This window comes from Nicotiana attenuata, chromosome 6 (genome assembly GCF_001879085.1).
Source record: "Nicotiana attenuata strain UT chromosome 6, NIATTr2, whole genome shotgun sequence".
Classification (NCBI taxonomy): domain Eukaryota; kingdom Viridiplantae; phylum Streptophyta; class Magnoliopsida; order Solanales; family Solanaceae; genus Nicotiana; species Nicotiana attenuata.
In genome coordinates, this window is record NC_031994.1 from 69,087,126 (window position 1) to 69,110,652 (window position 23,527).

At 37.6% G+C, this 23,527-nt stretch overlaps 2 protein-coding genes across 5 annotated transcripts; one reads left to right on the forward strand and one right to left on the reverse strand.

Moving 5' to 3' along the window:
- LOC109227149 (AT-hook motif nuclear-localized protein 1-like) lies at positions 10,191 to 15,377 on the forward strand. Of its 2 annotated transcripts, none has more exons than XM_019392193.1 (6): positions 10,191 to 10,602; positions 10,714 to 11,191; positions 12,766 to 12,833; positions 13,247 to 13,378; positions 14,419 to 14,580; positions 14,750 to 15,377. In XM_019392193.1, exons 2-6 carry the CDS (start codon positions 10,765 to 10,767, stop codon positions 14,984 to 14,986), a joined length of 1,026 nt encoding a protein of 341 aa, XP_019247738.1. In that variant the 5' UTR covers positions 10,191 to 10,602; positions 10,714 to 10,764; the 3' UTR covers positions 14,987 to 15,377. The 2 variants fall into 2 exon arrangements, with proteins under 2 accessions (XP_019247738.1, XP_019247739.1); XM_019392194.1 differs by having other exon boundaries at positions 10,717 to 11,191.
- LOC109227150 (RNA polymerase II transcription factor B subunit 5-like) lies at positions 16,165 to 18,668 on the reverse strand. Of its 3 annotated transcripts, none has more exons than XM_019392196.1 (4): positions 18,501 to 18,668; positions 17,853 to 17,926; positions 16,974 to 17,027; positions 16,165 to 16,714 (listed from the first exon to the last, which is right to left on the reverse strand). In XM_019392196.1, exons 3-4 carry the CDS (start codon positions 17,006 to 17,008, stop codon positions 16,537 to 16,539), a joined length of 213 nt encoding a protein of 70 aa, XP_019247741.1. In that variant the 5' UTR covers positions 17,009 to 17,027; positions 17,853 to 17,926; positions 18,501 to 18,668; the 3' UTR covers positions 16,165 to 16,536. The 3 variants fall into 3 exon arrangements, with proteins under 3 accessions (XP_019247741.1, XP_019247740.1, XP_019247742.1); XM_019392195.1 differs by having other exon boundaries at positions 17,846 to 17,926; positions 18,501 to 18,667; XM_019392197.1 differs by lacking the exon at positions 18,501 to 18,668 and adding an exon at positions 18,403 to 18,494 and having other exon boundaries at positions 17,846 to 17,926.

A 23,527-nucleotide genomic window follows, 5' to 3' on the forward strand; every position in this document is an offset into this window, starting at 1 on the left:
CCGAAGGTAGGCAACCGTCTTCCACACCGAAAGACTTACCTTTGCCAAACACATTTGGTAACGGAGGAAAAATTTCGTAATCACGGAATCATGCTCTTCTCTCTAAGAAAACGCACCCAAAGTAAAGGGATACATGTAAAAATATGTAAAATCCTCTTTGGGTAGGGTCACTCGCTTCGATATATCAGGAGCAATAATATCCAAATCATGGCAGCGGCAGTCTTTCTTCACAACAGGAATGCTGGAAGGACGGATGGAAGAAGGGTACCTACTGACGGCCCATGTACGAGAGTTAGCAGTAGGGAATTTTTCTTCAAAGTCTTTTGTGATAATAAGACTTCTAGGATGATGGAGCCCACTATTGGAGGAACAGAATCCTCGGCCTTTTTCTTGTTCTTTCAAGAACTGGCGTACTTTGAGGAAGAAGTCATTATATGGAAGGAGGAGAAGGTTTTTTGTTTGAAGAGAGTTAGAGAAAAGATGAAGAACAAAGGTGCAAGTCAGAAGCTTGGAAAATTATGAAGTGTAAAGGAGAAGGTTGATGCGTGTAAGTTAAAAGTTTGGTAAATTCATGGCCATGATTACCTCAGTAATCGACAAAAGCTATGATGGATCATGGGATGACGCATTTTCGGGGCATTAAATGCGAAGTGATGTGCGTCTAATCAACCGTCAGAAGCTTTAAGAGGGAGTTATAGTAGTTCCCGCCAAAAGAATATTTCTACCAACTTCTCAGTAACACAAAGTTATGTCACCGAAAAGCAGGGGACTATTGTATAGGGTAAAATATAATATGACACGTGGTCATCTAAAGGAAGGACACGTTGAGCTCAAGACGGGATGGCCAAAGTCTAAACGCAGCTATTTCGCTTGTCACCGGAAGGGATAATATTCATAAAGGTGTGATAATGCCCTGCTTCCGGTAGAATTTAATAAGGAATATTCTGCGGCATTGATCACGCCCAACTATGCATTATAAAAAGCACTAAGCGGTCGTTGCAAATAAAATCCGATTTACAAGTCCGGAGTTGAATCCCACAGAGAACTAAGGCTTAGCTACAGCTGTTCAATATCACCAAGAAGACAAGCTTGAACAATTCCTAACTTACAGATATCAAGATTCTTGTGTTTAACTAATTAACAAACAAATTAAAATAGCATATTAACAACTAAAGATACTAAGGGTTAGAGACAAGATTAAGGAGGTATAGAGTTATGATTTACCCTATTGTCGGAATCTTTCCCGCTACGTTTTCTATAAATTCGTCTAAGTATTCTCTACCGATCATGAGTACTCTGACTGTCGTAAATCTCTCCCGAGTAATTACCACAATTTACTAGACATATTCTCCCGAATTACGCTAGCTGGCATTAAGTACGGCTCACTCGGATCGCACCCAAGGTTTCATTATCCCTAATCTCACCTTTAAACCCTCCGTATTGATCCCTCATATACGTTAGGAGTGATGTTGTTCAACAACTACCTAAATATGCACTCTCTCCCGAGTAATACATACTAAATAGGCACAGTTGATTGAGAGCTCTTCAACCAACCACAATAATAACGTAGTTGAACAAATAGAGAAAATACTACAACAAATCTATATTAATGTAACAGAAAAATCATCCTCCAATAGGTTCCATCAAAACCCTAGATAACAAATTAGCTATTCATAATAGTATGCGAAACTACAATACTAGAATACATAACCAATAATGAAAATAGGAAGAAGGAAGTGAAAAACTCGTAGAAGAATTCTCCGCCTTGCTCCTAGTGTGTTCTTTCCTCCTCCCTAGGTCTAAAGTCTGTCCAAAGTATGTCCCCGTTCCTCAAAATAGCGATTTTACATGTATTTATACCAAGTAGGGTTGGGCCCAGACGAAACACTTTTTCCTGCGCGAAATAGGACTCTAACTCTGTAAAATTTGCAAAGGCGCACCGCACCCCGCGACGCACAGTGCGGTACGCTTGTGGGGAAGTTCAGAGAGCTGTTTTCTGATGGACTGTTGGAAAATTGCATAGATGCGGCGCACGCTGTGGCGCACTGTGCGGCGCAGTAGTGAATTAGCAAAAATGCAAAACATGAATGTTGTAGCCCTTTTACATAGCTTTCCAATGATATATTGTGGAGCCAAACGGAGTTCTGAGCGAAAAGTTATGTGCATTTTACTAGAAAATACGTCGTATGCCCGCTCGATTCTCCGTTTCGTTCTTAACTATCATCCATTGATCCCCGAACACGATCCCAGCTTAATTCCTTGGGCTTTTACTCAGACTTCAAAGCTCCAAATTACTTGAATTCATTCCATAATATCTACATAGCTCGAAATCACTCCTACAAGGCATAAAACACACACACTAGCGATTAAAGCTCAAACTCAATTAGAGTGCAGTAAATTAGAGTGTAATAAGCGACTAAAATACGTAATTATAGCCTATCATCAACACCCCACACTTAAACCATTGCTCTCCCTCGAGCAATCAATCTACACTTTATATAGACACGATCTTTTTAAACAGTTCTCCTAACTCATCACACCAAGAATATTTAAAATAGACTAAGCACAAAAGCGTAATATCTTCACCTCAAGATTTGACTCACAAGTACCACGCATTATTCACAACTTACTCACTTACTCTAACATAGAGATCACTGAAATTACCTTTCCTTCATGAATCAAGTGCCCTCACACAACAAAAGAGAGTAGTTCCACACAATAAAATTTAAGTGCACTTAGGAACTCAAGATAGAAAGAATCCACTCACTCTCGAAAATAACATTCATATGCCACAAAAGATGCACCATAGGCTTACCCGTAGTATACTACTCTACTAATCGAGCTCATTCAGTCTAGGATCAAGTAGGACTTTATTTGGTTGTCATGTAGGCTGCGGGATGGGTAGGATACATGTCGATTTAAGAGTGACTACACCTCCCTAAGCACTTTAATACACATACTTTAACATTCAAACCCCATACTTCTGTCAAACCAAACTCCACCTTCACATCAATGTATATTACCCCATAATTCTTTAAGCACAATTACATCAAGAGTCACCACACTTAGCAAGAATTATTTTTCACAATAATACAACTAATTTTTTTTTCCTTTTCAATTCAAGTGGCTTCTATTTTTTCAAAACAGTGCACCTTTCTCCTTATTTTATTAGTTCCACTGAAAAGCCCAAAACAACTACCCCACACTTTAACTTTTACAACGTTCATAACAATTCAAGTGCTCATGAGAGGTTAGAAGGTTCAAATAGATGGTTAATTCAAACAAATGAGTAAGGCTTGTAATGTGGTTTCCAAAGAAACAGGATTACAGGCTCAAAGGGGTTAACTACGATACATAACAATTAGGCGGGTAAAATATATATATGGCTCAACAAAGAAACGCGTATATCACTTCCAAGACTGAATAAAACTACTATTTCGCTTTGAAAACATACGGGGCAAGTTCTAGACATCAAATGCAATGCATAGAATAACACAAAACTTTACACACACATGACACATAACTCACTCAGGATTGGTTTTATCACGACACTCTAGTCAAAGTAGTTAAGCAAATATAAGAATCTACGATTTAAGGTGCTTATACTAGAGTCAAAAACTGAGCCTAATCGTCACAACCAAAGTACTCGCTATTCTCAAGGCATAACAAAGTCAAGAGATATTGTTGCGATTCAATTCATCTCACACTAGCTCCTACTCCCTAAAAAAAAAATTAACTACACCTGGTTCAAACAAAACCCTTGGAAAAGAACCGCGGCACAAAGAAAAACCAAGGGGGAATTACTACGCTACCTATAAAGAAAATATCTTTTTTTCTTTTTTTTTAGACTTAAATACCTCAAGAAAATTGTCTAGGATATCCATCGTCAGGAACAGTCCAATCTTTTTTTTAAAACAAAAGCATTATTCAATTAAACTAACACAGCTAAAATAGCATAGAAAGTCACCCAGACAATCTCCTCACCCCACATTTAAAATTGTGCATTGTCCCCAATGCACACCATAATATAAGAGGGTAAAAGAAACTCCCTGATAGTCCAAAGGCTGAAGCACTAGCAGCTCATGGGGTACTCAGACTTCTCCCAGGCTTGGTCCTTCGTGCGGGTACCTCACACTTAGTTCCAACCATCTGGTTTGCTGTTGCATCCTTCCAATAACTTTGCTTTCCATGCTCCTAGAAAATCAAAAATCGATACTACAAAAATAATACAATTTAAAAAAATAAAAAAAGCAGAAAGCTAGGTTGCCTCCCAACAAGCGCTTGATTTAACATCGCGGAACGACGCGAATCACTTTCTGCCTCCACCTCGAGCTTATGAATTGAACCCCCAATTTTGATTCTGCTCTATGATCATGCTCCTGGGGTGGTAGAACGAATCTGACTAGCCCAATGAAACAATGTAGTATTCTGCACTTCTTGGCCTTTGGATGAGATGTGTATTCCCGACTTTCTGGCATGAAGAATTCCAGAATGTAGGCATATTGTTCCTTACTCCTTGACTCCTCAAGTGGCCCGGACGACTCTATTTTCATATCATCATCCAAACACAATGTGAAAAAATGCTTGGAGTGTGGACCAATGCGCTCAACTACATAAACATTAGGATTGTCAACATCCTCAGTATCAATGACACTAGAGTCAACTAAATATGTATCCTCAATATCCTTGGTTGACTCTAGCATCTCTTCTACGACATCGCCATCCTCAAAATCTGGTTCGATTGATTGTTGGTGTTCTACTCTGGCCTTCTCCTCTATCTCATCCCCGTATTTTCTTAAATCCTCTAGTATAATGGCAATCTCTGCAGCCAATTCATGCTCATATTGGCTACTATCCACAATGTCAACTTGTTGCGCTTTACAAGGTTCAATTAATTTATTTGCTTGAGCCTCCAAGTTGTGAATAATTGCCTCTTGTCTTTGTATCTGCCGTGTTTTCTCATCATATTGTTCCACGTGGCACTTTAACATATCCATGGTCAGCTTTAACATATCTTCAATTTTCTTCAGGTCAGCTTCCCAGGGTTCTTTGATCCTATTAACTTCACCAAAAAAAGTAGAACCATCATAGTAAGGGGTTGGGGTAGGATAAGACAAATAATCACAACCATTAAAGTGACCACCTTGACCACCACACATATCACACACATTCCACACATAAGATTGAGTTGGTGCACATAACTCGCTCTCGGGAAAATTTTCACAATTTTGCAATGGGTGGTTTCCTTCACATGCATAAGGAGGATCAAAAGTAGAGTTACCAACATCAAAACTCTCATAATTCCAAGATGTCATGTCTCTCAATTCAAAAAAATAAAAAATAATCAAATACAAGAAAACAAAAATAAAAGTTCAAACTTGCAACCTAAAATTATGTACACCTACAGCTATACCGTTAGTTCTCCATCAACGGCGCCGAAATTTGATCACGCCCAACTATGCCTTATAAAAAGGACTAAGCGGCCATTGTAAATATAATCCGGTTTACAAGTCCGGAGTCCAATCCCACAGAGAACTAAGGCTTAGCTACAGCTGTTCAATATCACCAAGAAGACAAGCTTGAACAATTCCTAACTTATAGATATCAAGATTCTTGTGTTTAACTAACAAATTAAAATAGCAAATTAACAACAAATGATACTAAGGGTTAGAGACAAGATTAAGGAGGTATAGAGTTATGAATTCTCCTATTGTCGGAATCCTTCCCGCTACGTTTTCTATAAATTCGCCTAAGTATTCTCTACCGGTCATGAGTACTCTAACTGTCGTAAATCTCTCCCGAGTAATTACCACAATTTACTAGACATATTCTCCCGAATTACGCTGGCTGGCATTAAGTACGGCTCACTCGGATCGCACCCAAGGTTTCATTATCCCTAATCCCACCTTTAAACCCTCCGTATTGTTCCCTCATATACGTTAGGAGTGATGTTGTTCAACAACTACCTAAATATGCACTCTCTCCCGAGTAATACATACTAAATAGGCACAGTCAATTGAGAGCTCTTCAACCAACCAAAATAATAACGTAGTTGAACAAATAGAGAAAATACTACAACAAATCTATACTAACGTAACAGGAAAATCATCATCCAATAGGTTCCATCAAAACCCTAGATAATAAATTAGCTATTCATAATAGTACGCAAAACTACAATACTAGAATTCATAACCAATAATGAAAATAGGAAGAAGGAAGTGAAAAACTCGTAGAAGAATTCTTCGCCTTGCTCCTAGTGCGTTCTTTCCTCCTTAGGTCGAATCCCCGACCTCCACGGCGGCTCCCTTCTCTCCCTAGGTCTAAAGTTTGTCCAAAGTATGTCCCCATTCCTCAAAATAGCGTTTTTATATGTATTTATACCAAGTAGGGTCGGGCCCAGATGAAACACCTTTTCCTGTGCGAAATAGGACTCTGGCTCTGTAAAATTTGCACTGGCGCGCCGCACCCCGCGACGCACAGTGCGGTACACTTGTGAGGAAGTTCAGAGAGCTGTTTTCTGACGGATTGTTGGAAAATTGCACAGATGCGGCGCACGCTGTGGCGCACAGATGCGGCGCAGTAGTGGGAATTAGCGAAAATGAAAAACATGAAAGTTGTATCCCTTTCAAATAGCTTTCCAACGATATATTGTAGAGCCCAAACGGAATTCTGAGCGAAAAGTTATGTGCATTTTATTAGACAATATGCTTTATGCCCGCTCGATTCTCCGTTTCGTTCTTAACTATCATCCATTGATCCCCGAACACGATCCCGGCTTAATTCCTTGGGTTTTTACTCAGACTTCAAAACTCCAAATCACTTGAATTCATTCCATAATATCTACATGGCTCGGAATCACTCCTACAAGGCATAAAACACACAATTAGTGCAATACACTAGCGATTAAAGCTCAAACTCAATTAGAGTGCAGTAAATTAGAGTGTAATAAGCGCCTAAAATACGTAATTATAGCCTATCATTGGGCATTAAGAGCGACGGCCCGTTACAAGGAATTTGACATTTATGTCCACTGTTACATCTTCATCAATGACCCTCATAATTGACATTAAAGGTGGACACGATCCTAGGACCTCCTTCCCTAGACACAGCTATAAATAGTGAGCTTAGTTATCATTGTAAATGACACGAATTTTCTGGCAAACTTACACTACATTCTATTAGGAGTGGGCATCGGTCGGTTCAGTTCGGTTTTGAAAATTATCGGTTTTGCCTATCGGTTATCGGTTTACAAATATCATAACCCGATAACCAAACCGATAAGATATTGGTTATCGGTTATCGGTTTATCGGTTATTGATCATTATCGGTTCGGTTATCGGTTTACCCGATAAGGTAAAACTAAAATTAAAAGTGCTGAACGCTGAATATTAAAAGTGCTGAACGCTGAAAATTAAAAGTGCTTTGAAAATTAAAAGCACCTTCACGTGAGTAAATTAGAGACAGAACTATGATGCTAATGTGTTTCTTACTGTCATTATAAATTAGAGACAGAAAATCAATTTACAGAACTTTTCCATATCATACTGATGAACTTAATTCGCTAAACAACAGAGGACGTTTATTCTAGAGAGGCCATTAGGCTTCCCAATATTGTAGACTGGAAATGCTGCTGCAGAAAGCACAAATACTGAGATAATATATTGTAGAAAGTTCCTTAAGTTCTGCAATGCAAAATCAATGGAAATAATAGGCACTAAATCAATAGCGCAGCTACTGCTTTCAACTGAAGAGAGAAACTTCAGACCAAATCCAGCTGCTAGCCTGTTATAACGACACAGACACTGCTATAACGACACAGCTGCTATAACAACTACAACACCCATAATCCAAAAAAGAAAGAGCAACACCCATAACAATTTTAAAGCTGCTATATATGACACAATTGAGTACAACTACAGCTGACAACATTAATAACAATACGAAGTAGTAGCAACCTTAAGATTAACAAGTCCAAAGTCCAAACATAATACTAATATTTCAAATTCAAGTAAACAACACAACAACTACTCAATCCTTATAGGCTTCACCAAATTGCGCTCCAAACAACGCTCAACATGCCTCATTAAGGACTTAGTACCAGTTTGTTGTGCATTGTAACATAAAACAAGATGACAATGACTACATCTTACTTTCCACCATCCATCATCACCGTCTTCAATCCTTTCATAGTGACTCCAAACATGTGAGATAGCTTTGAGACCACAAAGTCGAGGCATGGATACACCTATTAAACATAAAAAGAAAATATATTAAGTCAAGTAATATTTGTAATCATACAATGTGTTATATAAGTTGAATAATTAACTTACCAAAGTTTTAACTTACAACTATCTAAGATTCTACACATCATCATCGCAGGGTTCGTTTCCAAGATTGGCAAAATCTATGAGAATATAACTACAGATTTAGCTTAAAATCTTAAAATGAAACAGTATCTACTGACTCTTGCTAATTAATCTACAGAAATTTGAAATTTTCAGCCATGTTTCTACAGAAATGAAACAGTATCTGCTGATTAATCTACAGAAATTTGATATTTTCAGCCATGTTTCTGTGCAGTATCTACTGACTCTTGCTACTCATCTAACCAGAAATTTCACACGAGTAGAGAACTAAGAAGACACCAAACAGAACAATTAGAAGCAAAAATCTTGAGCAAACAGAAGACAGAACTGGTGCGATTGACAGAAGCAAACAGAAGAAAAAATCTTGAGCAAACAGAAGACAGAACTGGTGCGATTGACAGAAGCAAACAGAAGCAAAAATCTTGAGCAAACAGAACAATTAACAAGAAGCAAACAGAAAAATCTTGAGCCAAAACTTACATGATGCGATCGACGAGTGAGGGAGTGAGCCGTCGTGACTGGCGGAGAACTGACAAGCTGATGTATGGCGGAGAACTGGTGGTGACTCTTGACTCTTGGGGCTGCGGCGGAAACAAAATGAGACAGACGAGACTCGAGAGACGACTGAAGATTGAGTGAAGACTGAAGAGGGAATTAGGAAAATAAAACCCTAGTATATACTTAAGGGTAAATTAGTAAATTACTTCATTCTTATTGGGTTATCGGTTTTTACCCAATAACAAAAATGCAAACCGAGACCGAACCGATAACCCAATAAAAAAAATTTTTTAATCCATTACCGAACCGTTAACCCAATAACCCAATACCGATAACCCAATAAAGAATTAACGGTTCGGGTTATCGGTTTTACCCAATATATGCCCATCCCTATATTCCATACAAAGCTTAATACAATCTTACTTTCTCGTTTTTTGATTTCATCATTGCTGTGCCCGGAGACCTTGTTCCCGGAATTGTCATCTCTGTTGTTTCATCCACATTTTAAGGTATATTGCATAATTCTTCAATTATTTTATTATTTCCAGGATCAAATTAGTTTGCGTGTTTAGAAATTACGTATAAATTTAACTGTACCGTTTTACGGGTAAACACAAATATACTTACAAACTTGTTTTGCATTGGGAGAAATACTTCAAATCCAAACAAGGCGATCGATTTTGCACGCCAAAGATATGCCTACACTAAATAGAACTTTCAAGAGGAAAAAACCCAAACCAAACCAAACAAGAAAATGAAAATATAATAGGAATTAAAAGAAAAAGAAAAGGGATTCTTCGACAATAACAGTCCCTAACAGATAGAGTACCTTAAATATTTTGCATGGACCAAAAGCATTAAGTTTTGGTATACTTAAAGGACCAAAATTATTCAAAACATATTTGAAGGCCTACTTTGAATCTACCCTAAAACATAATGAATTATTCTAGTCATTTTCTCTAATATGGCGTTTTACTGCTCTTAATCTGAAGTAGTACACTAACAAGTTTTGCAGAAAAAGAGTAGAAAAGAAAAAGCAGAGAATATTTAGAAAAGAAAAAGAAAAGTCGAATAAAATTTTTCTCTTACTACAAAATTTTCATAGTTTTCAGATTCATGTTCGTACCTTTTTGTCTGTACTTGCGTAAAAAAAAGGTTTATTAATTGTAATTAATGATATAGATGAAGATAGTCATAAAACTACATGCCTATTGTTTACTATACTTTATTAATTTATTTCTCTTTCCTTTCCTCCTTTCTTTAAAAAGAAAAAGAAGAAAAAAATGATGGTTGTCTTTATGCATTGGCAACCTAATTTCACCTTTCCCAACTACAATTACTCATTTTCAGAATTTTTTTTCTACCGGACTCCAACCATTTTCTTAAACAAAATACATAATCTCCCCCTATTTTCAATAATTAATTATTACAATAACCTAATATTCAATCATTTCTTTTTCCATCTTTATTATTATATTTCGTTAAATTACTTACTCGGACAATCTGAGGAAAGTTAGGAACCTAAATTAGCTTTTTTAACTCCTCAAAACTCCAAAATTTCACATTTTCTCATCAGTTAAAAATTCAATCTTTTCCCTTTAATTTCATTCTTCATTTCAGAAAAATAGCTGCAAAATTTTGTAAAATTTTCTGATCGTAGCCATCAGTTGCTTTGGTGTTTTTATCTCAAATTTTTGAAAAAGAAAAAGAAAAACGAACAGTATTACTGTTGAACCTGGTAAGACTTCAAACTCAGCAAAATTTAAGCTTCATTTATTTGGATTTTTTTTCTTTTTCTAATGAGAGCTCTTTTTTTTTTTTTTTTTTTTTTTTTTGGTGTTTGGAATAGAAGAAGTAGAAAGGAGATTCTTTTTTTTTTGGTGGAATATTTGGGTTAAGTATGGAAGGAAGGGAAAATATGAGTAGCAGTAGTGGAGTAAGAGTGGTGGGATCAGATGCTCCGTCACACTACCATATGGCACCTAGGACCACCACTGAGAATCCTTCTGCCCAGGTGATGACTGGATCAGCAGCTCAACCAGTAGCAGGAGCAGCCCGGGCCCAGGTGAGTGTATCAGTTTCACCAACACCAGCACTGACCACAGATTCTGCTGCTTTAGCACTGACCACAGTGAAGAAAAAGCGAGGTAGACCCAGAAAATATGGGCCAGATGGGTCAGTACCCACGTCTGTCATTTCTCCTAAGCCCATTTCATCCGCTGCACCATCTCCGGTCATTGATTTTTCGTCGGAGAAACGGGCGAAAGTCCGGCCTGTTGGGTCAGCTCTTAAGGTCTATCAGCCTAAAGCTGATGTTCAGAACTCAGGTAAAAAAAGTCTGTTAGATTAATGATTTTTTTTTTGTTTAGTTATATTGAGATATTCTAAGTTTTGTAGTAGGAGTATATGTTTTGATCTGTTTTTATTAGTGGAATTAGTGTTTGGTGTTTGGATTTAAGAGTGTGTGTGTGTGTAGACGTGGGACCTGTGAGATATTTGTGCTGGTCTGAGAAGTAGGGAATCTTAAACTTATAGGTGTCATTTTGGACATGAGTGTAAATGTTGAAGTTGATTTTTCTAGATTTGGTATAGAGTTGCTGCTAGTAATAGAATAAGACTAAACAAGTACACTCACTGATCTACTGCTTAAAGATAAGTGGCAGGGGTTAGTCTTAACCTCCATAATTTACTCCTTATAAAGGAAAGGAGTTATGTTAAACGATATACCCAGAGGCGGATCTAGGATTTAAACTCTATGGGTTCAACATTTATCTTTTAACATTGAACCCATAGTATATTTAAAGTTATGGGTTCATATTCACTATTTTTCATAATTTTAATAGATTTTTACATATAAATTTATGCTCCGCATCAAAAGTACTGGGTTCAGTTGAACCCGGCACTCGCTTGCTGCATCCTCCCCTGGACATACCTGATATTTCAGCTACTTTTACTTCCTGCTGTGACTTTTAAGTAACTAAAGTTTCCAGAAGTTCCTTACCTTGGGCTTCATGTGATACAGATGCTTCTAATAATTTTTTGTGAATAAACAGATTTTCATTTTATACTAGCATGTTCATATGTTCTTGGAAATTAACTCAAGTTATTTTCTTGTGTTTCTCTATGCCTTTTTCAGTTACTTAAGCAATTGGTGCCTTATTTGATTTACCTATGCTGCCATTTATCCTCTACTTTATTATCTTTGGAAGTCTGTCTGTAGATTTTTTACTTTCTCCACCATTAAGGGTGAGAATGCATCTGCTTTGTTATGTAAGTGTAGGTTTATTTTTACAACATATTCTTACTAATTGTGTATAGTTAAGAATTTGTACATTTGGATTACTTCTTCTTATTTCATACTCCTTTGTCGGGCTCTGTCTATCCCAAGAATAATGACAATTTCTGTTTAGAGAGCCAAAACATTTTTTCTTTGAATACAATTTTTTCAAATATTTATAACTATAAAACATTATGATTGAAATGTGTCTCTTTGTGAATTCTGTAACAAACTAAGACTTTGTTTCCTATTCCCTTTTTCTCTTTGGCAGAGGTTGCAGATAATGTTCTAAACTTCTATCATAAGCATAAGTTGTATGTTCAAAAATATTTGCAAGTAGTTGAAATTACTTGAATGATTTCTGTCTTTTTCTTTTTCTTTTTCTTTTTTTTTTTTTTTGGTTGGTGTGGCTGTGTTTTGTTCAGGCACCATTTACTCTAGGTAATTCATGATTGCATCATGTAATAATATTCAGGTCATAAACGAGAAGTTTCTAATTTTACAGAAAAGAGATGTGAATTCGGTTTTCTTTTCCCCATCCAAACATGAAATATGGTTCTGTAGTTGAATGTTGGTATATCTGAAGGTTCATGTCACGTTACTAATATTAAGTCTTTTCTGTAGGTGAATGGGTTTCATGCTCGGTCGGTGCTAGTTTTACGCCCCATATTATCACTGTTAACACTGGAGAGGTAAAATGTTAGCCATAACTAGTGCCTATGGAAGTTCTCCTTATGGCAGGACTAAAGTCTGCATGATAATGAGTTCCATGTACAATCTCCTTTTGATCTTTCTTTCAGTTGAGATATGATGCATCTCTTTCCCAATCCATTTTACATTGTTGGTTACACTAGATTTCTTAGTTTTTCGAAATTGTTGCATCTAATGATTTCATTCAGTAAGAAACAAACTTGATGATTGATTCAGAAAAAGTTGAAATACCTGGAAATGGCAGTTCATGGTTTCACCTGACCAATGATAATGCAATTTAACCCCCCCCCCCCCCAAACCCCCATCTGTAACTGAAGAAAGAGGCGACTTTGCTATTTGTGAATTCATATGAATAACAAATTGCTTATATTTCGTTTTATGATAAATTCCTTAGGATGTCACCATGAAGGTTATATCATTTTCTCAACAAGGGCCTCGAGCAATATGCATTCTCTCAGCAAATGGTGTAATCTCCAGTGTCACACTTCGCCAACCGGACTCATCTGGTGGTACATTAACATATGAGGTGTTGCAACTAGTTACTTTGCTCTTGCTATGGTTAATCTTCTCGTTTTTTGTTTCGTATCATTGTTGAAGAGCCATAGACATTTGAGCTTGGCTTCTACGGCGTGATACTCCATTATTTTGTTATTCCTCTTGGCCAATCAAATGATGTAGGACTCTTCACTTTTAGCAATCAATCAAATGAAGAGCCGTAGACATTTTAGCATTGCATCTAGGTGTCTTTCATCCCTCTTCGAGTATCTGATGTAGAGAACCATTTATTTTTGTAGGTTCTCTTTTTTTATGCATACCTCTTGCTTACGGGAGTTTTTATCCCTTTATTAGTGAATATATTCCTTTAGTTAAAAAAAAGTAATCAAGTGTTGGTAAAAGTTGTTGAACTAAACCCTGATAGCTCAATATAACTCATTAAAATCACATATGTTATAAAAATAACGGAAAATAACAAGTTCTGGGATTAGATCTAGCTGCAGTTGGTAAGTGTAATTAAAAGACCGTACCAATGAAAAAGAAACGGTGTAATTAAAAGACTGTGGCTTCATGCCATATTTATGAGCATACTTCCATCAGCTGTAATCCGTTTCCTTAAAATAATTGTTATTGTTGAGGGGGAGCACAAATTTGTTGACAATGGCTATGCATGGCCTGCTTTGTATTTGACTTTGGAATGACTGGCTTGTATTGGTTGAAGAAGACTGGTGTAAGACTAATTAGATTGAGGGCATTGATCCTATTTAGTGAAAGAATGATCACTTTGAGGGCAGGGATGTAACTTGTTGAAAGAACAGTCACATTTAGGAAATTGATCTTATTGGTGCAATCCTTTATGCAAAATGCTTTTGTTACCTTAAAACTTGTGCCTTCATTCTTCAGTGTCTAGTATGGACTATGTGGCTTGTATTGTACGCGTAGACTATGGTATCATCCAAGTCCCTGAAATCAGTTTGTGATTGGCATTATAGATGAAATGTCATTTCTCTTTCTGTTTATCGTCTATGGTTGACATTTATGTATAAACTCCCACTACCATTCGTCCTATAGGGCCGGTTTGAGATACTGTCTTTGACGGGATCATTTATCCAATCCGAGACCGGAGGAATGAGAAACAGATCTGGAGGGATGAGTGTGTCTCTGGCAAGCCCTGATGGACGTGTTATTGGTGGCGGAGTTGCAGGTCTATTGGTAGCTGCCAGTCCTGTGCAGGTATTGATTCTCCCATATTTAGTGTGCTGTTTATGCATAGGAATGACGTTGTGCTTATACGACAAATAGATGTATTTATTCTCATGAACAAATTAGCAAAGTACTTCCAATACATAGTGGTTTTTCAGTTATGACAGTTAGCATTTCTCTCTTGGTTTGTATGGATCAGATTGTTGTGGGCAGCTTCCTTGCTGGAATTCAGCATGAGCAGACGACCAAGAAAAACAAATCCGAGCCCATAACTGCAGCTGTTCCTCTATCTAGTACAGATACGGAAAACGCCTATCACTCATCAGCAAAACCAACTGTAGTATCATATTCTTCCTTCCATGAAGATGACTGGTCATCATTGGCCCCTGACTCGAGGAATAAGCCTGCTGACATCAATGTATCTCAGCCTGCATAGGGTTTAGTCAAAATGGAGTTTATCAGTTAACGTGAACTACGATAGTTGCATTTCTTTCACTTCCTATTGATCCACCTCACTCCTAGCTCTTTGTTGTTTTTCTTTAAACCTTGTGCTGGCATGTCCATTTCCAGTGAGGTCTGTTACTAATTAGCTAGTTTTCTAGAAAGTTTGTTTTTTCCCCTTCCCGTCTGGTGTCTCATTGTAGAATTGTAGATGTATAATGATCCCAACAAATAATTTCAGCATAGATGAGGTTTTCTTTCTAGTGTCAAATATTTGGTTGTTGGCTTTTCCGAACTGTGTGGCTGCCTTTATGGCAAGTCTAGCACTTTAAATTTTGTCAAAGCACATGTGCGTCAGAAGTATTGTAGCATTTCCTTTGTGGGTTTTTCTCTTTGCTTTCAGTAAATTTCACTTTCTTTGTTTTTCCAGCTGTTTATTTCCTATGGGGGATTTACTCATGAATTTTTACACCTCGCAGCAAAACTATCTTCGACTATGGTCATAGTTTAACTTTTCTTTTGGACTACAAGTTCTTTTGGGGGTAAACAAGCAACCTTAACTACAATGTAAAGCCATACCACAGCCATCAGCCATTTTGGCTGCGCCCAATACATGCAGCTAACCAAGACCTTCTGTGGAATCCTTTGGGAAGCATCTGCCTTAATACGGGGATATTCAAGAGCTTCTTGAACATTGAAACACTTGAGCCGGCTTAAGTCATTTGAATATGCATGTTACAACAACAACAAACCATACACAGACCTAACCCCTATCTGATCAGGTAGAGAGACCCCTATCTGATTAGGTAGAGAGGCTACTTTCGGTAGACCCTCGGCGAATATGCATGTTACAATAAGTGATTATAACATGATCGAATATATCTTAACATGGATGAATGGACCAATATTTCTTCACATTCACATCGCAAGTATTGTTAAAGAGATGAGAGCAAATCCAAAGCTATGGCTTTGTTTATTTCTTGTGTTCTCCTTTTCCCTTTCTTTTTCTTCTAAATAAGGGTCAATGATAAGATAACTCCAAAACAATCTGAACAATAAAAGCTTGTTAAGTGACTGCAACTAATAGTTTGAGGTGACAACTTCCGAATCCTTGTTCGAGAGCATATACTTCATAATTTGTAGGACTCCAAAAGAAATCACCAATTTTTAGAATTGAAAAAAGGGAAAATATACTGATAGAACACTACACCTTGGTCCATTTTGCTTTACAACTGATAGAACACAACAGAAAATCCAAGTATCTCTTCAATACAAAGATCTTATCACGGGGGAACATGTGAGAAATATATAGTAACATGTTCAGAAAACAGTACAAAAAATGTTCAGACACAGAATTTAATTTAACTCGCACCTTAGACAAAATCAGAAGCAGAACCAATGAAAGCTGGAACTGCAAATATCGTCCATCAATTACTTCGTAGATGTCACAGAGATGACTATTTGGGGTTTTGTTTTTAAAAAAAAATCTTGGACACTTGCATGGTCCAAGGTTTATTCCAGAAAGGCTTGACTTTATCAAACAGCCTAAGCTGGCTTCTCATAGGTATTTGCCTCTCTAAATTCTGCAATAGCACTACGAATCATTCCAGCAACATCAGATCGTACAAAGAGATGTGTATTGTCCAAGACCTGTATTATAAACTTTTGTGATTGGGGCAATGCAGCATTCATATTTATAATGAACTGCGCCATGGGTACATCACTGCAAAGGAAAAAACAGATCTCAGCATTCTAAAAGAAGCAAAGATATTTGAAATTAAGCTGGAGTAGTAATTCTATGTGAAGACTCGAATAGAGATAAAATGAATACAGTAGTCTTTATAAATACGCGTAGTTAAACCAATTTAATTACAGTAGATGTAGAAATCATGAGTTTAGCCCAAATCAAGATCTTGGGCGTTCTGACCCATTTAGTTTCTAATATATTTGGTTATATTTGCTTGCTCTAAATAGTAATTTACCATGATATGTACAATCCTTTGATGGCGTTCACCATGATTTACCTAAGGCTTCAGCTGCAAAACAAACAGCAATTAGTGAAAAAATGACAGCTCACCCATATAATGCTTCCCCCTATTAAAATGCATTTTTGCAGAATATTTCATAAATCACAATTGACTCAGTTTCTTCTAACATATTAGGTAAAATAGAGGAAAGGATGGATCCTTCACCCTAAAATTAGAAATACAGGAAGGCTAATGACACAAGTAGAAGGGAATTCATAAAAGCAGCCCTTGACAATTCTTTTTTCTTTGTTGGGACACTTAAATAACTTGATAATCACATGTCAAAACTTTGGATAGTGCAAAAAATAGGATACTTTACTTCAAGTTTGGCTTTCTCTCCAAAATGCTACTGCAGAAACACCAGTTTTAAGACGGTGCTAACATTTCTTTCTCTAACCAGTCAGGCTGAAAAAGTTAACCTAGAATATCCAACCTATACTCGAGTCCAATTCCTTGGATGAAGAAATAACTAATAGTTTGCTTCCCCAGCCTGAGAAATTCCATGGTAAACAATATGGATGAGAAGGATCATTTTGTCACAACCTAGTAGACAATCCTCACAAAAAGATGGTTCTTACACATCCAAATTACATAATGCTACTATATACAACAACTACGCTCAGTCCCAAATAAGTTGGGGTGGGCAATGCCATTACATAAAGTGCCTAAAATCATTTATAACAGATCGGACATGCTGAGCAAGAAATTCTTGAACAAGGATACTATCGAAAATTTATTTAGGGGTAAAACAAGTAAGAAACTAAAGGGTATATATTAAACTAGTAGAATACAAATACTTAAATCTATTTGATCTCATTTAGAGTTACCTTGTACCTGTTGCTGGTGGGAGGTAGCAGATATCCCGTGGAATTAGTTCAGGTGTGTGCAAGCTGGCCCGGACACCACAACTATCAAAATAAATAAATAAATCTGTTTGATCTGGTTGCTTCTAAACAATCCATAGAGAATAATACTAACAACAACAACAACAAGAAGCCCAGTAATTTCCTACAAGTAGGGTCTGGGGAGGGTAAGATGTACCCTAGAAGGGCAGAGAGGTTGTTTCCAATAGACTTTCGGCTGGAGAACGGATGAAAAAAAGTAATGGCAACAAGTAGGAATAACAACAATCCATAGAGAATAATACTAAGATGACATAAATTGGTGCTGGAAGATCAAATTAAAATGAGAAAATTAAACAAAAGGACATAACAGCTCATGTACAGTTATATGAAATTTAATGCCAAATCAAGCATAAAGAAATCTGTAAGCTTAAGTAAATACCTTCAATCAAAGTGAAATGCACTATGAACAAACCCCTCTGTACAAACTTTTAATTTTGGTAGACCAAATAAAAAACTACATAGAGGAGGAACATACTAACCTCTCCACACAAAGGCCAGTTTGGGACGACTGAATTTGATTATACAGTAATTTGAAAAAGGGATTGGGGTTTATCTCAGAAACAAAAGGAGAACTTACCAGTCAAGGGGAGAAGAGCAAGATTTTGCAGCCGAGGGAGATTGGACTGGAAATCAATGGGAATTAGTGCCCATGAACCCGCTACAAGGAATCTGGGCTGTACGTTTGAAATTCGTGAAGGACTAGACGACTCCAATATTGCTTATTTTGTATAAAATTATTACCAAAATACATTTATACTATATATTTCTTTCTTATATCATGTCTTTTTAACGATGACATAATTGACATAAATGTCAAAATAATTTCTTTTTCTTTTATCATATTACAACTTATTCGCTTAGTTTTCGAAGGAATTTATTTTCTTAGTTTCACATTTTTAGGAATGATGTGTTCAATATATTTACATAAAGTATAGTAAGTGATCAAACATTACGGGTTTTATTCAACATATGTCTCGCCTCTTTTGGTTTTATAAATACACTAGGCGGATAAGCTTTTTCCAATCACGATATCTTGTTCTACTTAGATTGTTTCACATTTATCACAAGATCGTTGTGTCACGACCCAAATTAGGATCGCATAGAAGCAAGTGCCCCCAAGTAAGCCTCATCGGTAATTTACAGAAAATCGAACAGAGTTTTCTTTATTTTGACTATCCACAAATTGCTTGTCCCATAAGCAACAATAAACCAACCAATATCCAACAAAAATAATTCATAATCTTCATCGACTATCCAGTCAGTTCTCCACCACTATTAATCAACCACTTGCAAGAGACTGATGCTAAATCTATCTCCAAAATACGATAAGAAAGTGTGATCTAGTCAACAAGTCTAAAACAATAAATTAATAACTACGGAACGACTCTACGAGTTTTAAAAAAAAAGAACAATAACCGTTAAATATACTTTTTGCCTACGCGAAGCAATGCGGGGCTCACTAGAATTATCAACTCGTATCTCTAGCTAACAAAATTCTCGCATGTGCAACTACTATCGCTGTAAAAAAAAACGGAAAGTAAGTCGCTAAACACTTAACCACAACCGTTTTTAATGGGACAAGTCAAAAAGTATGCATGTATATTAATAATCAAAAAATATCATAAAATGCCCTTCCAGAACCAGTAAATAATAATCAGTCTCATCATGTATTTCGTGTAGACAGCAATTAATCAACAATTGGGTAATCAACACGGTAAATATTGTATCATATCAATTAGTATGTTTGGGAGGTCTCCAGGAATGGATCATGTAATCGGTATAACTGTGGACCTCTTCGCAAGAAGTCAAATACAACGGTAGTCCCTACTCGAGGAACTCAGTAACGGTATGCTAGTTCTATTTTCCCACTAGCGAGAGTTGTAACGGTAATCGGTAATCCAGAATTTACAAGGTGCATCAGGTCTAACGAACCTGTCGTTAGCTATGGGATCCTTCAAAGTCTCCTCCCATTTATACTTGTCCTTGTAATCAGTAAATACTCGTATGAAAATATTTTTAAAACAGTTTAGGGCATATCGATTCTTATCAAAGCATGAAATTTCATTTCGGTAACGACAATCATATCTCAAGTAATGAAATTCCGCAGAAGCGGAAAGATTTTCGCAGGAGCGGTCCGGTAGATGCGGGAATGGGACCGCAGATGCGGTTTTACTGGGCAGAACCTATAAATTGGAGACTTCGCGAAATTTGGGGTATTTCCCACCATTATTGTCGGGCTTGGAGCTTATTGGAGGGTTTTGAAAAGTGAATCAAGGGGATTTTCGTGGAGGTAAGCTACTTGAACTCAATACTCATGATTATGGTGATTTTCAGTTGTTTAAGCATGTAATTAAAAGAAATTAGGGATAAAATTGAGGGGTTAGGGCTTGGAAATTGAAGAGTTTGATTTGAAGAATTGAGGGACCATTTGAGGTCGGATTTTGATGAATTTTGTATGTATAGACTCGTGAGTGAAAGGGCTTTCTAGTTTTGTGATTTTTGTCGGATTCCGAGACGTGGGCCCGGGGTCGGGTTGAGAGGATTTGGGCCTAATTTGATAGTTTTTCTTGTGAAATTCATTCCATTAGCGTATATTGATGGTATTGTTATGGTTGTGAATAGATTCGGAGCGATTGGAGGCCGAGTCGAGGGGCAAGAGCATCGCGGAGTAGGGATTTGATCGGTTTGAGGTAAGTAATGATTGTAAACCTAGTCTTTAGGGTATAAAACCCCGGATTTCACATTGTTTTACTACTTTGAGGTGACGCACATGCTAGGTGACGGGCATGTAGGCGTGCACCATTGGGAATTGTGACTTGGTTCATCCTGTAGCAACTATAAAGTTGCGTATTTGACTGAAATTATACGATACTTATGTGTTTTAGAAAGAATTTTTATAAATTGGGCTGAATGCCATATTTGGGCCTTGCGCCAGAGCTGTTTGGATTAGGGGCCTTTTCTTATTATCCTCTCACTGTTTTGATTGAAAATCTGTACTCAGTCATGCTATGTTTACTGATTTCATAACTCAGTCTTTATTACCTCGTTTTGATACATATAAAAATATTATTTTGGGTTGAGCACCCTATTTTTATCGATAGCCCGAGTGGCTTGAGAGGTTTATGACTGAGTGAGGCCGAGGGCCTGATTTGTGAGGATATTTATGGGATCGGGTTGCATGCCACAACATGTTGTTACTGATTCATGACTGAGTGAGGCCGAGTGCCTGATTGTGAGATATTGAGACTATGGCACGTGAATTGTCCGTGCAACACGTGAGTTGTCCGTGCAGATTCTGATAGTGATGTTATAGCACGTGAGTTGTCCGTGCAGCATGTGAGTTGTCCGTGCAGATTATAGCGCTTGGGCTGTAGGAGCCCCTCCAGAGTCCGCACACCCCCAGTGAGCGCGGGTACCTTGAGTGAGTGATATGATGTTTTGCCCGAGGGGCTGTTATTGATTCATGTTGTGCTCGAGGGGCTGTTTACGAGCGATTGGAGGTTGCCCGAGGGGCTGTTCACGAGTGATGTTTTCCCGAAGGGCTGTTTATGTTTCATCATTTTTACTCACTATTTCATCACTTTGTTGGAAAAATTGTTGAAAGATGTTAAAACGGTTTTAGTGAAACAAGATTTTTAAACGAGATGATTTGACTCACATACTGATTTGAAAGCATGTTGTACTTACTGAGATTTCATAATTTGGACTTTATGTGTTTCCTACTGCGCAGTCTTTATTTACTTTTATTACTTACTGAGTTGGCGTACTCACATTACTCCCTGCACCTTGTGTGCAGATCCAGAGGTTGCTGGACGTGCTAGCGAGTGTTGATATCATCTATGGCAGATCTGTCGGAGTTAGCAAGGTAGCTGCATGGCGATCGTAGCCCTGCTCTTCTCCCTCCTATCTTCCTATAAATGTTGTTAGTTGTTTTCCAGATTCTATTGGTCTAGTATTATCGAACAGTTCTTAGTAGATGCTCATGACTAGTGACACCCCGATGTCGGGCTTTCTTTTCGCATTGTTGCTTTGATTTAAACTCCTTATGAAGGTTTATTGTTAAATAACTTGATTTATCTTAAAAATAGAAATATTGATTGGTTTTGGTAATGTGTCAGCTTGCCTAGTACCACGATAGGCGTCATCACGACATGGTAGATTTGGGTCGTGACAAGTTGGTATTAGAGCCTAGGTTAAATAGGTCTCACGAGTCATGAGCAGGCTCAGTAGAGTCTTGCGGATCGGTACGGAGACGTCTGTACTTATCTTCGAGAGGCTGCAGAACCCTTAGAAAACTTCACATTCTTGAATTCTTATCGTGCGGTATTAATTCAGCTTGAAGTGTAACTCTTTGAATTCCTTCCAAGCAGTCGTATGCGTACAAAAGCGCTCGGTATCAGCTGTGCATCGACGGCTTGTGAGTTCCATGGTTGAGGTGCGAGATGTGGTTTTGGCATGTTGATGATGGGCCAGTTTGGAGGACTTGAGGTCGGGTTTTGTCTGTGGCTTGAGTACTGAGATTTTGATTGTGTGAGCACGTGCACTTGGGACTTATATGTCTGTTTGTGTCCTTAATGGTGGGATTTATGACTGGATGACTATGGGGTGAGTATGATTTGATTACGAGATGTGTTCAGATTGTTCGAATGTGGCAAGAAGAGTTTGCTGGAGATGTAGCAAGGACTATTGGGTGTTGACTTCTGTCTTGAGTTGGCGTATCTCCTCGAGCTATGGGTGTGTTAAAGGACCTCTAATATAGTTCAGTTGTGGGGTGAGGTAGATCTTCATGTTGTGTTATGAGTTCAGACTCAGGGGGATTAAGTGATTGCGTAATAGTTATGATTATGGTGGAGTATAGAGAGATACCAGTGTGAGGCTAAGCATGTGGGTTATCTCCTGCGGAGTATTCTGAGGTTTGTGTGATCCCTATGTTGTTTCTTGGGAGTCCTCTTTTACCAGAGAAACATACGTGTTGCAATTTGAGTTTGGATCGCTTATGAGAGTGGGCTTGACTGTTACGAGGGTGAATGCGAGAGTTGCAGATGATTTGAAATACTAGATGGTTTGTGTTGCATGAGCTTATGAAGGATTTAGTTGAATCTCACTATGGTATTATGGCAATAATAGAGTATGGGCATTGTGAGTTTTTATGTGTTTTGATCTATGGCTTTGAGCCAAGTGGGGGAGTCTGCTATTGATCAGTTGATTGCACGGTTATGTGTTGTATTGGTTTCAGTTTGAGGCATACTGTGAATCAGTTGTGGCTTGCAGAGGTTGAGATCAAGGATGATTTGAGTAAAGAAAATTTTGGATAAGGGTTGTGTTATGCTTTATGGGTATATGAGAAACGTTGGATGAATTAGTTGTTGTTGTAAGGGATGTAACGGGTATGGAGTAGGAAATCACTCGGCAGCTTAGAAGAATGGGTTACTTCCTTAGGTGTTGCTGTACTAATGGGGCACAAGTCGTTCGGTTCGTTTGATCAGTTTAATTGAGACCTAAGTAGATTGGATGACTCTCGAGAATAGTTCTAATGGATTCAACATTTATATGTAAAAATTGGGGATCTTCAAGATGTGTAATTTGCTAGAAACCGAGGTTTAC